Genomic DNA, 13,149 nt, shown 5'->3' on the forward strand with positions numbered 1-13,149 from the left:
GAAAGGAACATATTTATGCAATATTTTAGTAAACTCATCGCTGCTGTGAACCATGATTTTTTGCTTGCCATTGCTAGCCAGAAGTAGGTGAGGGGACGTTTGGGGGAGGGGATGTTCTCATTCTGGAGAGCATTTTATTGGACCATGATATTTTTGAATGCAGGTCAGGATGGCATCTTTGGTCTCTTTGTTTGAAAGAGAACATTGTATTAAAAGTGTATATATGTTCAAATTAAATTGTAAATTTTTAGAAATACATAGCATATGGATGGTCTCAATGGAAACATGTGAACTTAAAGCCACAGAAACCCCATTTTTATTTAATATGGTTTTAAATTTTTGCGGACCCTGTTTGATGTGACTTTCTTATTTTGTGGTAGGAATATTATATATCTGCATTTATTTAGTAAAGGTGAGGCAGATGGAGGTTTTCTAAATAAGTTCAGTTAAATTAAACATGGTTCCATTTTACTAGTGCCAAATTAAAAAAAAAAAAAAAAACTGGTTATCTTTTGTAGATCACTCTGGCTTGCAGAATAAATATAGTCCTGCCAAAATTCAAGACATTCCCTCAAATCAAAATATAAGACATGCAGTTTTGGATCTTTACTTTGCATTTTACATTTTGCACCAATCAAATATTAACAGGCTCTGAGATCCCATAGCTCTCCTCCAGACATATAACTGCATTTGTCTGGGTGTCTGGCCTGAATATGTCTGGGTCTGGAATAAACGCTCAGTGCGTAGGAGAAAAATTTGGCTTTAGTCTGTTCTGCCATTCCAGTCACCCGATAGAAAGAAATAACATTCAGAAATATTGTCAAATGAAGAGCACACTTGTCCACACCACAAAGACAGTTATCTGTGAAAAGGTGGACTGTAATGCATTTAATCCAGCCCTCTAGCAGATCTGGCTTATCTCAATAAGCTGCTCTCTGTGACAGATCCCTACCTGTGCACACCTGAGGCCAGCTCAGCGGAAGAAAGAAACGCTAGCTAACAATGTCAAACACTAGCTAACTCAGTACTATGTGCATATCCTCTATATCAGCAAGGGCAAGTGCATTCAGGACAGAGCAGAAGTCAGACCGAAAGTTGACCGTGTCTAATTGATTTTAGTGTTGGGCCGTCACATGCTGTGCACACATTATGTTTGCTGTCTAGCCAACTGGGATAAGTAGTCTGCTTGGTAAAAGGCATTATTCTCTTCTTCCTTCTCTGAACTTTTTTACCTAAGCCTCAGTAAACACACAAATAGTCTAGTGTGTAAGTTTGGACTGTACAAAATATGTCCTCTTTAATTATTGCTCCCATTTCACTCTGGCATTGGTTGTGGATGCTGCAGTGCTTTGTCATTAGTGGTTAATTGCAACAAAAATGTGATTTAATGGCAATAGTTTATCTGAAGAAACTGCTAGAGTTGATTTACAACCCCATCAAATTCTGCTGTGTTTGACCTGAAGTGAATTGCCCTGTTTCCTTATTCTAGTTATCCTTTTCTCTTGGAGTCAGAAGGTAGTTTTTGTGTGTGTGCCTTGAGATACAGGTTTCCTCACAGTCTTTCAAGGACCGTTATAGTGACTTATTTGCTCTGGTCGACTGAGTTTTGTGTAGGAAGGAGCCAGCTGACAGATGGTCTGACTGTTGCCATAGTAACCGCATCTATGACATCTGACCCTAGGCTTCAGTGATTATTACCCTCTTTTGTCCTCTAAAAGATATTTATGCAGTGGTTTATTCAGTACAGTATAGCAGAGATTTTTCAAAAGATTCTGTGGCATTTAAGGCCTTGAACCAAAACAACCAGCTCTGAAATGATTCACATTGCAAAATTCTTTTAAAAGAAGAAAGTATTTAAAAATGGGAAACAGACTGTATGAAGCATTGTGGATTGGTATTATTATGAGAAAACTGAATGCTATTTATATTGAAATTAATTGAATTTATGTATAAAATATTAATATTTTACATATAGTACCTTTCAAAGGTTTGGCCCCAGTAAGATTTTTATTTTAAGTCTCTTTTTCTCATTAATGTAGCATTTATTTGATAATGATTGATTTTTTCATGATTCTTTAAGAATAGAAAGTTCAAAAGAACAGCAGTTTTTTAAATATATTTTTGGACATAAGTGTCTTTATTGATCACTTCAATCAATCAAATTAAAACATCCTTGGTGAATAAATGTTTTTTTTTTTTATATATATACATTTAAGGAAACTCACTCAATTACTTCAGTCAAGGTGCTTTATCTCTGTAGCATAGGGAAGTGTAGTGTTTCATCGGGAACTCTGCAATTAAATAATTTTCTGAACATGAAGTTAAATGGAAAACCGTTTTATAGCTTCTACAGAATAATATACCACAATTTATTAAACACTGAGCTCATACACACTCTGTCTTGAAAGGTTTATACAGTATGCTAGTGCAAAATCATTTTCTGTGGATAAAATGAATGCCATTTCACTAGATCAGAAAAAACAACAACATCTGGTCATAGAATCTGTGTGTGTTTTGACAACTGAAAATGTGAAATGTGATGGCCTCACGGTGCAGTGGTGCTGTTGGGTAACAAGGCTTTAGTAGGGTGTGTTGTGGCTGACCTGATATAGCAGAATGAAGAGGATTATAAAGCCTTGCCATCTCTCTCTGTCCGTCCGTTCGTTATGTCGTGTGACTGCTAGTATAATCTCTCATCTCAGAATGTGGGTCAGTGTGTAAATAAAGGTTGCTATATTCTCCCCCCTCTTCCTCCATTGGTTTTGCACGCGCCTCCCTTTTGTGTCAAACTCACAAACAGAAATCTGGACCCTCAAATCTGAACTGGACCAAAATGTGATGTTGCATATGGATTACAGTTTATTTTTTATACTTGGTACCTTATCTTGTAGACTGAGGTTTGTGTTAAAGACTGAAACGAGACTCATTTCTGTGAATACAGCTGGATTAGGACAGAATAAAGTGGAACATTAAAGAGACACCATTCATCTGGCCAGGATTTGGCATTTAGCCTAGAACATCTCTCTCAAATATACTTGTTTTGGTTTCCTTTTAGCCTTTGACATATTTATTGAAAAAGAAATCAATATAGAGAAGCGTAAGTTCAATAAAAAAATGCAATCTATTGCAGTTCCTAATGAAGTCAGCAGCCAACTGCAAGTAACAGTATTGTTTAATAATCACCAAACATGCATTAAAACATCCTTTGTGTTGTCTGACAGTACATGCAAACCAGCACCATCATGAGCGTCCTGCTCGTCCATTAAACACATCCTGTTTCCTCAGCCTGATTTAGCTGTGATGTGAAACTTTCCAACCAGATCACATGATGTTTAAAAAAAAAATTGGGTTATTCCAATCAAAAGTCAAAACAAAACAAAACCCTGCCACTTTTTTCATGACCTAGCTATTGTAAAATAGGAAGCGTACATTTGAAAGAGGTGTTTTTGAGTTCTGGTATTGTGGCTATTTTGTAGAAGAGGTCTTTCACATAGAGGAACATTAATACAGCTACACAAACTAATTTACTTCAGTTACTTTAGTTAAGTTACTTAGATGCTGGACTAGAAGAACTAGGTGTCAGAGGTCCATGTACTGTAAATGTGATCATTTAGATGACTAATGAGACGCTGACCTTGTCCTGTTGATGTATTGTTTTTGTCCATTGTTCTGTTCCCTAAGAATAAAATGTAGTCATAGTATATAATGTACAGTCCAGTTCAAGGGATTTTACATTTCATCCTCATTATTCATGTTTTATTTCTTAAACACGTTTATCCCAAATTGATTAGTTCATTTTAAAGTAATAAATGTTAAAAAGAAATTAAAGCATGTGATTTATTAAGTTATCTGATGACAAAAATCTTAATGCATAATAATGTTTAAATGATCAAATGCTGTTTGAGAAGTAATGTATAAAATATCACTGCACATGACAAATGGATTTCATGCCAAAATAAATACTTTTTTGTGTTGACTAAGTTACAAGATTAATACATTTTCCATAAACGTGCTCCTTTTTACTTGTGCCTCTCTCTTTAGGTCTCTTTTTTTTTAGTGTTCATCCATGACTCTGCTGTTTGCTGATGGAACAGAAGGTCCTCAGTAAGTCCTCCATGGTGTCCAGATTGCCAAAATTTGGTGCCCGTCCTGTCAATGGTACCTCCTCATCCCTTCCCAATGGTACGACCCAGACTGCGCTCACTCAAGAGGACAAGAATCCGCCAGCTAGGCCAAATGGTGTGGTCAGAGCCTCCTCCTATTCCATGAAATGGAGGAAGGATAGTGGTGGGCCGGTGGACCCTTCAAACCCAGTCGAGGGCACAATACCAGAAGAGAAGAAAGTTCGCTCCCAACATTCTCCAGGAAGTAGGGAGTTAAAAAGCCCTTCTACTACCGCATCCAAAGTGCACAGATCTGCTGCCTCATTGTCTACTGGAAGCCCCAAACCTGCACCCAAATCCCCTAAATCCATCCCGAGTCATAAACCAAAGTCTCAAAACTCTAAAATCACCCCAACCTCCAAAAGTCAGGACCTATCCCAAAAAAGCTCAGGCTCCAGGCCAACTCAAAATGGGACTTCATTTCTGGGGTCTTCACCGAGCCAAGCAAGCCCTTCAGGGCTTCAGCATCCAAGAGCAAACTCTAGCTCTACTCGAAGCACCTCCAGAGACCGTTTGTCCCAGTCCAACGACAGCCTCTCACGGCAGTTGCTCATGCCTGACTACATGGTGCGTTCTCAGAGCTCACTCACTTCAAAACAACTGCCCTCACCAACGACCACACCCATGACGTTGACTAAGTTACAAGATTAATACATTTTCCATAACGTGCTCCTTTTTACTTGTGCCTCTCTCTTTAGGTCTCTTTTTTTTTAGTGTTCATCCATGACTCTGCTGTTTGCTGATGGAACAGAAGGTCCTCAGTAAGTCCTCCATGGTGTCCAGATTGCCAAAATTTGGTGCCCGTCCTGTCAATGGTACCTCCTCATCCCTTCCCAATGGTACGACCCAGACTGCGCTCACTCAAGAGGACAAGAATCCGCCAGCTAGGCCAAATGGTGTGGTCAGAGCCTCCTCCTATTCCATGAAATGGAGGAAGGATAGTGGTGGGCCGGTGGACCCTTCAAACCCAGTTGAGGGCACAATACCAGAAGAGAAGAAAGTTCGCTCCCAACATTCTCCAGGAAGTAGGGAGTTAAAAAGCCCTTCTACTACCGCATCCAAAGTGCACAGAATCTGCTGCCTCATTGTCTACTGGAAGCCCCAAACCTGCACCCAAATCCCCTAAATCCATCCCGAGTCATAAACCAAAGTCCCAAAACTCTAAAATCACCCCAACCTCCAAAAGTCAGGACCTATCCCAAAAAAGCTCAGGCTCCAGGCCAACTCAAAATGGGACTTCATTTCTGGGGTCTTCACCGAGCCAAGCAAGCCCTTCAGGGCTTCAGCATCCAAGAGCAAACTCTAGCTCTACTCGAAGCACCTCCAGAGACCGTTTGTCCCAGTCCAACGACAGCCTCTCACGGCAGTTGCTCATGCCTGACTACATGGTGCGTTCTCAGAGCTTCACTCACTTCAAACAACTGCCCTCACCAACGACCACACCCATGACGCGCTCCTACTCTTTCAACAAGGCAGTGGAGCTAGCCAAACCGCTTGCTAATACACAGCTTCGTCCTCCACGAACAGTTGGACTCAAATCTCCTTTGAGCTTAAGCAAAGGCCATCTAGTGTTCGGATTGGGTGGCCTGGGATTTGGAAAGGGGATAACAGATAGACTACCTGCTGGGACTCCTTCTTCAGAGAGTTTAACTCCTCCTAATTCAATAAAAAGGACTCTTGTGCCTAACTCTGTGCTGACAAATCCCTCATTACAGGCCTACAAGCTAAATCGACCAATTCCTTCCAAACTGCATTGCCCTCTAGTGGTTGGGAGGAGCCCAATGGAAAGTGACGTTATTACTCCGCCTCTCACTCCCGAGTTGCTCCATTGTGCCACAAAGAATGTAAGTGCCTGACTCTATAATTTATATTATCATACATAATTTAAGATTTTGGATTACGGTCTAACATTTTTTGCAGTGGTTAAAGAAATTGTTTCAAAAAGCATTGTCAGATTTTGTCATTTTACCACTATTCACAACTTTATTATTTATTAATTGTTGTTTATTTATTGTAATTGTTAGAATGGCCAAGGATCAGCATACCCCACCTAAAACTGATCGGGCAGACCAAACTTTAAGTCGTAGAGACTTAAAACTTAGAGGGATAGTAGTACTCCCACTGCTTAGCATTTAGCAACCATTCACCACATGCTCTATTAAAACAATGATCTGACTGGCTTACTTAATCTCAACTGGGAGTTTGTTCCATTCCATTGCTGCAGTGAACAAGAAGGTGTTTTGCCCCGAACAGCTCTTAAATCTACTAGGAACTATGTCTGTGGCACTACCTCTAGTTGAATAGCTATGAGAGTTCCTAATAAGCTTAAAATAATCTTTAAATATACAAAATCTTTAGTGTCAATCTCAGTTTCAGCTATCTCACCCTGTTTTCAACTGTCAACCATTTTAATTTCTTAAGTTCAGGAGGGCCGACATGGTTCCTATTGTTGAGGTTTAACATCAACCTGACTAATTTATTCTGTGCCGTTTGGAGTTGAACTTTTATCCTCTTTGGGTGCTGCTGTACCATGTAATACAGGCATAATTGAAGTGTGGCTGAATTAAAGCATTTGCTAACATTTTTAACGTTTCTGTATTTAGAAACTGACCTTACGTGCCAGGAATTTAATTCTTTGGTTCACTTTTATAATAACCCTTTGTTTCTCCACTCACAGAACTATCCAAATCACAGCCTAAATATTTTACACAATTTTTAGCTTCAATCTGGGTGCCACCCAGAGAAATTTGAGCTCAGGAGTCCTACTCAACCTTATTTTTGAACCAAATAGAATAGATTCGGTTTTCCCAGATGCAAAGACAACTTGTTCTCGATCAGCCATTCACTTATGTTATTTAACTCCTCACTTAAATGGTTCTCAATAACTTCTTTGTCCTTATGGGAGATTACCAAGGCTGAATAAACTACACAACTACACAAACATATGTCCTGTCAACATGAAATTGGTATGCAAGGTCTTTGTCCAATGTGCCACAAGAGTAAAAAATAATGCATAACATGAAGTCATCACAGTGACATTATACATTAATCAGAACTGTCGAGGATGACACAAGAAAGTTAAAAACTTATTTCCATTGTGGTCCTCGTTGTAGTCTGATAAAGATGGTCAGGCAAGCTACAGATGACTAAGGTACCTTATACATTCAATCACATCCGAAAAATAAAAATAAAATAAACAAATACATACACTTCAATAATAAATATTCCTTAAGATCACATAACAAATTTAATCTAATTAGCATTTAGCAACCATTCACCACATGCTCTATTAAAACAATGATCTGACTGGCTTAACTTAATCTCAACTGGGAGTTTGTTCCATTCCATTGCTGCAGTGAACAAGAAGGTGTTTTGCCCCGAACAGCTCTTAAATCTACTAGGAACTATGTCTGTGGCACTACCTCTAGTTGAATAGCTAATGAGAGTTCCTAATAAGCTTAAAATAATCTTTAAATATACAAAATCTTTAGTGTCAATCTCAGTTTCAGCTATCTCACCCTGTTTTCAACTGTCAACCATTTTAATTTCTTAAGTTCAGGAGGGCCGACATGGTTCCTATTGTTGAGGTTTAACATCAACCTGACTAATTTATTCTGTGCCGTTTGGAGTTGAACTTTTATCCTCTTTGGGGTGCTGCTGTACCATGTAATACAGGCATAATTGAAGTGTGGCTGAATTAAAGCATTTGCTAACATTTTTAACATTTCTGTATTTAGAAACTGAGCCTTACGTGCCAGGAATTTAATTCTTTGGTTCACTTTTATAATAACCATTTGACCCATACTTTCTCCACTCACAGAACTATCCAAATCACAGCCTAAATATTTTACACAATTTTTAGCTTCAATCTGGGTTGCCACCCAGGGAAATTTGGAGCTCAGGAGTCCTACTCAACCTTATTTTTGAACCAAATAGAATAGATTCGGTTTTCCCCAGATGCAAAGACAACTTGTTCTCGATCAGCCATTCACTTATGTTATTTAACTCCTCACTTAAATGGTTCTCAATAACTTCTTTGTCTTTATGGGAGATTACCAAGGCTGAATCAACTACACAACTACACAAACATATGTCCTGTCAACATGAAATTGGTATGCAAGGTCTTTGTCCAATGTACCACAAGTGTCTATAAGAACATTTGCGTATTTAAAAAAACTGGCTGCCATTGATCACCTGTTAGACCAGGTTAGCATGCTAGGTGGGCATGTTCGACTCATGGCCCTAAAGGTCTGTGGGAAATTTGAAAGAAATCAGCCACTGGGGGTGATATCGCATTTTTCAAAGGCTTAAACTTATATTGTATATTGCAGTTTTCACACAGACATATGATATTTATATCATATGATAGACATCTTTGCCTCTAGAACTACTGCTGTCAATCAAAAGTGTTCATTAATTATTCATGATTGTCTAAAAAGTGCGAACTTGTCCTAGGTTTTCAGTCTCAACCAAACCATTGCAGTACAATACTCTGCACTTTCTAGATAAATAATTATATATATATATATATATATATATATATATAAAAAATGACCTTTACACTTTGGTTAGCTATAACAGGGTAATTTTAAACGGGCAAGGCCAATTATACTCAAAAGCCTTTAAACGAAAACTCTAAATTTCTTGAAACTAGGTAAGTACATGCAACAGATGATTCTAAAAAAGCTTACAAGGTCTTCTGAAAATCAGACCATAGGTGGCACTATAACGGTCATAATTATCTGGATTTGCCAAAAATGCTTTGCTTAGTCATTGATTTAGGTGTTTGCAGGCTTGCTGAATATGTAATGTCTTTAAATATTTGCTCTACTGGAGCAAAAAGGGTATTTTGGTGCCACCACAAGAGAAGTCAAACTATCAAAACATGACTGCATTGCACTTAAATAGTTTTATTTCCTCTTTGTATATGTGAAAGGCATCAGATTCCCCAGAGGAGCCTGTGACAGAGCTAGGGCTGGATGGGAACCTCAGCTACACTGTGGAGGGAATGGAGGACATGTCTCTCTCTTCTGCATCTTCTCTGGAGAGGAATGACACCAGTGAAGAGTTTCTAGATGACTTTGATAATCTAGGGAATCAGTTGCAGAATGGCATTCCTCAAAACAAATATGCTGTGGCCACACCCACCCAAGTTCGCCTGCAGGGCCTCTTAAAAGAGACCATGGACTGGACTGGGATTGGTCTAGCGGGTATAGCTGAATATTTTTCATCTAATTATTGCACTTATCTGACAAACAGTGCAGCGTTGAAAATATTGTCCTATTGTGGCAAGCATATTCAGTGTTTATGCTGTGTTATACTACGTCTCTTCTCAGGTGGCAAGGCAGATTTAATGGGTGGTCTGCTCCGTGGGCCGCTGCTCATGTCCCCTGACATGGATCGTCATGCGACCTCCTCTCTGGAGCTCTCCCCCTCTAACAGCTCTGGAGGAACATACATGTGGGATGAGGAGGGCATGGAGCCGCTGGGGCACAACACACTCATACACCGTTGCAGCAGTTATGAGTCAGACCTCAACAGCATTGTGAGTATACTCATACCCTCACAAAATTAGTTTGAACTACCCTTAGAAAAAGTGCCGAGATGGAACTACGGTGTAGTGATGTCAAAACCATTTAAATTACATTTTTGCATTTAACATTAGTTTTTCTACAAGCCCTAATGTACATTAAACATTTAAATAAAGAACATATAATCAAGAAAACCATATAAAAATGTAGTGAATAAAGATAATTATTCTTTATTAATTATTTTTTTGTTACTATGTACTATTTTGTTGCAGATAAGTAATTTTTTGATTAATAATAATAATAATAATAATAAAATATTAAATATTGTTTAATGTGGTAGCTTTTGCTTGTTTATTATTAGTATAATAATAATAATAATCATCATAATAATCATAATAATCATAATATTATATTTATGCATTTAGCATACACTTTTCTAGAATGTCCACTGTGCAGTAAGCAATGTGCATTTAAATACATTGAAGAAAATTAAGAAAAAAAAAGAAATGTAGTGAATAAACTAGTAGCATTTTAATAATTATTTTTGTTGTTGCTAATAACAATATTTATGATTATTTTTGACAAGTTATTTTGTTTTTGCTTCTAATAATACAAATATTGTTTGATATGGTTGTTCTTGCTAATTTACTATTATTATAATTTTTTTTGCCATGTTTTTGACTGCTAATAATAAAAATAATAATAGTAATAATTCTTTGGACCTTCCATTTCCAGCCCACCTTTAACTACACCTAAACTGTTCTCACATTATGAAATGAATGCAACATTGTGACTGAATGTGGCTTCTGCAAGACTTTCAGCAAGCTGTTCTGTTCCATACCCTGTGGGTGTTTGTAACCTTTCCTCTGCCCGCCGTGTGTTTTGATAAACGCCTCACTCCTGTGCTACTTGTTGCTGGTTAATATGTGCACTTGTGTGTGTCTGACGGGATCTCTCTGTCCCTATCCTGCTAATTATATCTTTGCTAATTAGGGACTTTGGGTCCCACCATCTGAACAGAGGTCCTGTTCTATCTCTTCTGTTTCTAAAGCCCCTGATCAGGTGGGAATGCAACACAGTGCCACTTAACCTGGTTAAGTTCTGATTCCATTCAGCGGAATACAGAGAAAGAGGTTGTATGTGCAACGCTCTGTTGAGCAGGCAGTGAAGATCACCAAATTAACCACACACTTTCTGGATCACATCCCTCTATAAGAATAACACAGACCATTTCAGAGAGTAAGAGCAATAGAATTTATGAAAGGTTCTTTAAAAAACACCCCCCCTCCCCACGAATTTACAATAAGAAAAAATGTGGTGCTTCATATACAGTTTTGTTCTAAGCTTTGGGGTCAGTAAGATTTTAATAATTTTTTTAAAAAAAAGTAGTTTCTTATGCTCATCAAGGCTGCATTTATGTTATTAAAATACAGAAAAAAATAATTATGTGAAATATTATTGCAATTTAAAATAATGTTTCTTCATTAATAAACTTCTAAAATATAATTTCTTCCTTTGTATTTTCAGCATAATTATTCAGTCTTCAGTGCCACGTGATAAATTTGATAAATCAAAAGTTAAAAAGAGCCTTGTTTATTCCTAATTGTAATTTTGTGTTGCAATATAGATTACTATTCACAAGTTTGGGGTCAAGTTTTTATTTTTTTAAGAAATTAAGATAAAAATAGATACAAAAAAGTGATAGTGAAGACTTCTGTTGTTAGAAAACAATTCGATTTGGAATAAATTATATCCTTTTTCAAAGAATCAAAAGAAAAAAGTACCACGGGTTTCCAAAAAAATCCGAACAACAGTTTCAATACTGGTAATAAATCCTCATATTATAATGATCTCTGAAGGACCATGTGACACTGAAGACTGGAGTGATGGCTGCTGAAAATTAAATATTACTGTTTTTCTGTATTTTTGATCAAAATACGGTCTTGATGAGCATAAGACACTCCATAAAAAAACAAACATTACAAATCTTACTGATCCTCACTGAGGCTGTATGAGTGATCAGATTTGTCCTGTAGCAGATACACAAATGCACCCACACACACAGACGTGCTGACTTGACTCTGGCTTCAGACATTATGTAAGCAAGGCATATATACATTTGAGTGCAGCTGAGTCATTATCATACTTGAGTGGGTTGTTCCTCTGATGTAGTTGTATGGAGTGGATTTTAGATTGAGCTGGGCTTTAAGTGACATCTTGTGGTCTACTGTAGGTACTGCAAAAATAATTTTGCACGTTTCTTGTTTGTGGTGCTTCTTAAAACAAGTGTCACCCAAAAAAGTATTCAAATTTAATGCATAACTTGTTTCTAGATCTTAGGGCAGCGTCTTTATGAATCTTCAAGGAAATCAAGGGCAGTCTCATGCACTGTAATAGAATGATTAATTCGATCTCCTTTAGCTCCTTGAGCTGTCTACCTTTAAGACCCCTTTGCTCTAATGGATACTGAAACAGAGGCTGGGCTTTATTTAGAGCTCGTCTGATGTGATCTTACCCTTAACAGGACCAGGTGATGTGATGCCAGTCTTTATTTGGAGGTTGCAACTTGCAATGTTTAAGAAGGTGGTTTGAGTTTAAAAGTTTGGTTTAGTTTAGGTCTGAATACAATTTAATGCTGTGTATTGCAGAATTAAGTTTTTTTTTTTGTTCTATATCATAAACTTCATAATTACATTTACTTAAATTTATTAAAAATAGTTGAAAGATACGGGTGCACCGAATGCTGGTCACTGTATGATGGCTGAAATCATGGAGCCTTAAACAATTAAATAAACTGCAGAACGTTGTGTTCTCTAATACATGCATGAAGCATGAAGCATTGAGCTCCTGGCGCCAGGGTTCAGAGTCCAAAGTGCAAGGAAAATCTGCACTGCAACAGTGTTATTCGTTAGTTGCTTAGTAACATTTTTATGAATTTTTACAAGGCATGTGACAGTGCGATACGTACAACAAACGTCTTCCCAATTTCATAATGAAAGCAGTTTATAAATCTGCTGTTGTCAACAAGAAGCACTGAGATCTTCCTGTGTGTTTCTGCCCAAATAAAAGCAGAGAAAACGCTAGAACTCCATCAATAATTAATCTTATTATTGTAATTTTACTGTTGTTGTGTAAAATAAAACACAATAATAAGGATATTAATTACAACAGCTCAATGAATACATTTATTATAGCATTCACACATAGTGTTCAGACTGGGATCTGTAATATTTTCTAATGTTTTAAAGAAGTCCCTTCTGCTCAGCAAGGGTGCATTTATTTGTATAGTAAAAATGCATGCCTGATTCAAGAAGGGGTTTAATGGCCAAGTATTATTTTACGAACTTATTTTAGGTTAAGTTGTGTTTTATTGGTATAAAGTCTGCTAGAATGTTAAAATATTTCAGTGTTAAGTAAATAATTTTAAAGCACATTTTGGCTATTTAATTTATGCA

General features: G+C 37.4%; 1 protein-coding gene across 1 annotated transcript in view; it reads left to right on the forward strand.

Moving 5' to 3' along the window:
• Positions 1–4,070: 4,070 nt before the first annotated feature.
• LOC113117535 (serine-rich coiled-coil domain-containing protein 2-like) overlaps positions 4,071–13,149 on the forward strand; it is a 33,152-nt gene continuing 24,073 nt past the window's right edge. Inside the window, exons 1-4 of the mRNA XM_026286276.1 lie at positions 4,071–4,674; positions 5,493–6,007; positions 9,100–9,373; positions 9,500–9,708. Coding sequence (XP_026142061.1) covers positions 4,086–4,674; positions 5,493–6,007; positions 9,100–9,373; positions 9,500–9,708 — 1,587 coding nt within the window. The 5' untranslated portion in view covers positions 4,071–4,085. The remainder of the gene's footprint in view (positions 4,675–5,492; positions 6,008–9,099; positions 9,374–9,499; positions 9,709–13,149) is intronic.

This window comes from Carassius auratus, chromosome 17, assembly GCF_003368295.1.
Source record: "Carassius auratus strain Wakin chromosome 17, ASM336829v1, whole genome shotgun sequence".
NCBI classification, from domain to species: domain Eukaryota; kingdom Metazoa; phylum Chordata; class Actinopteri; order Cypriniformes; family Cyprinidae; genus Carassius; species Carassius auratus.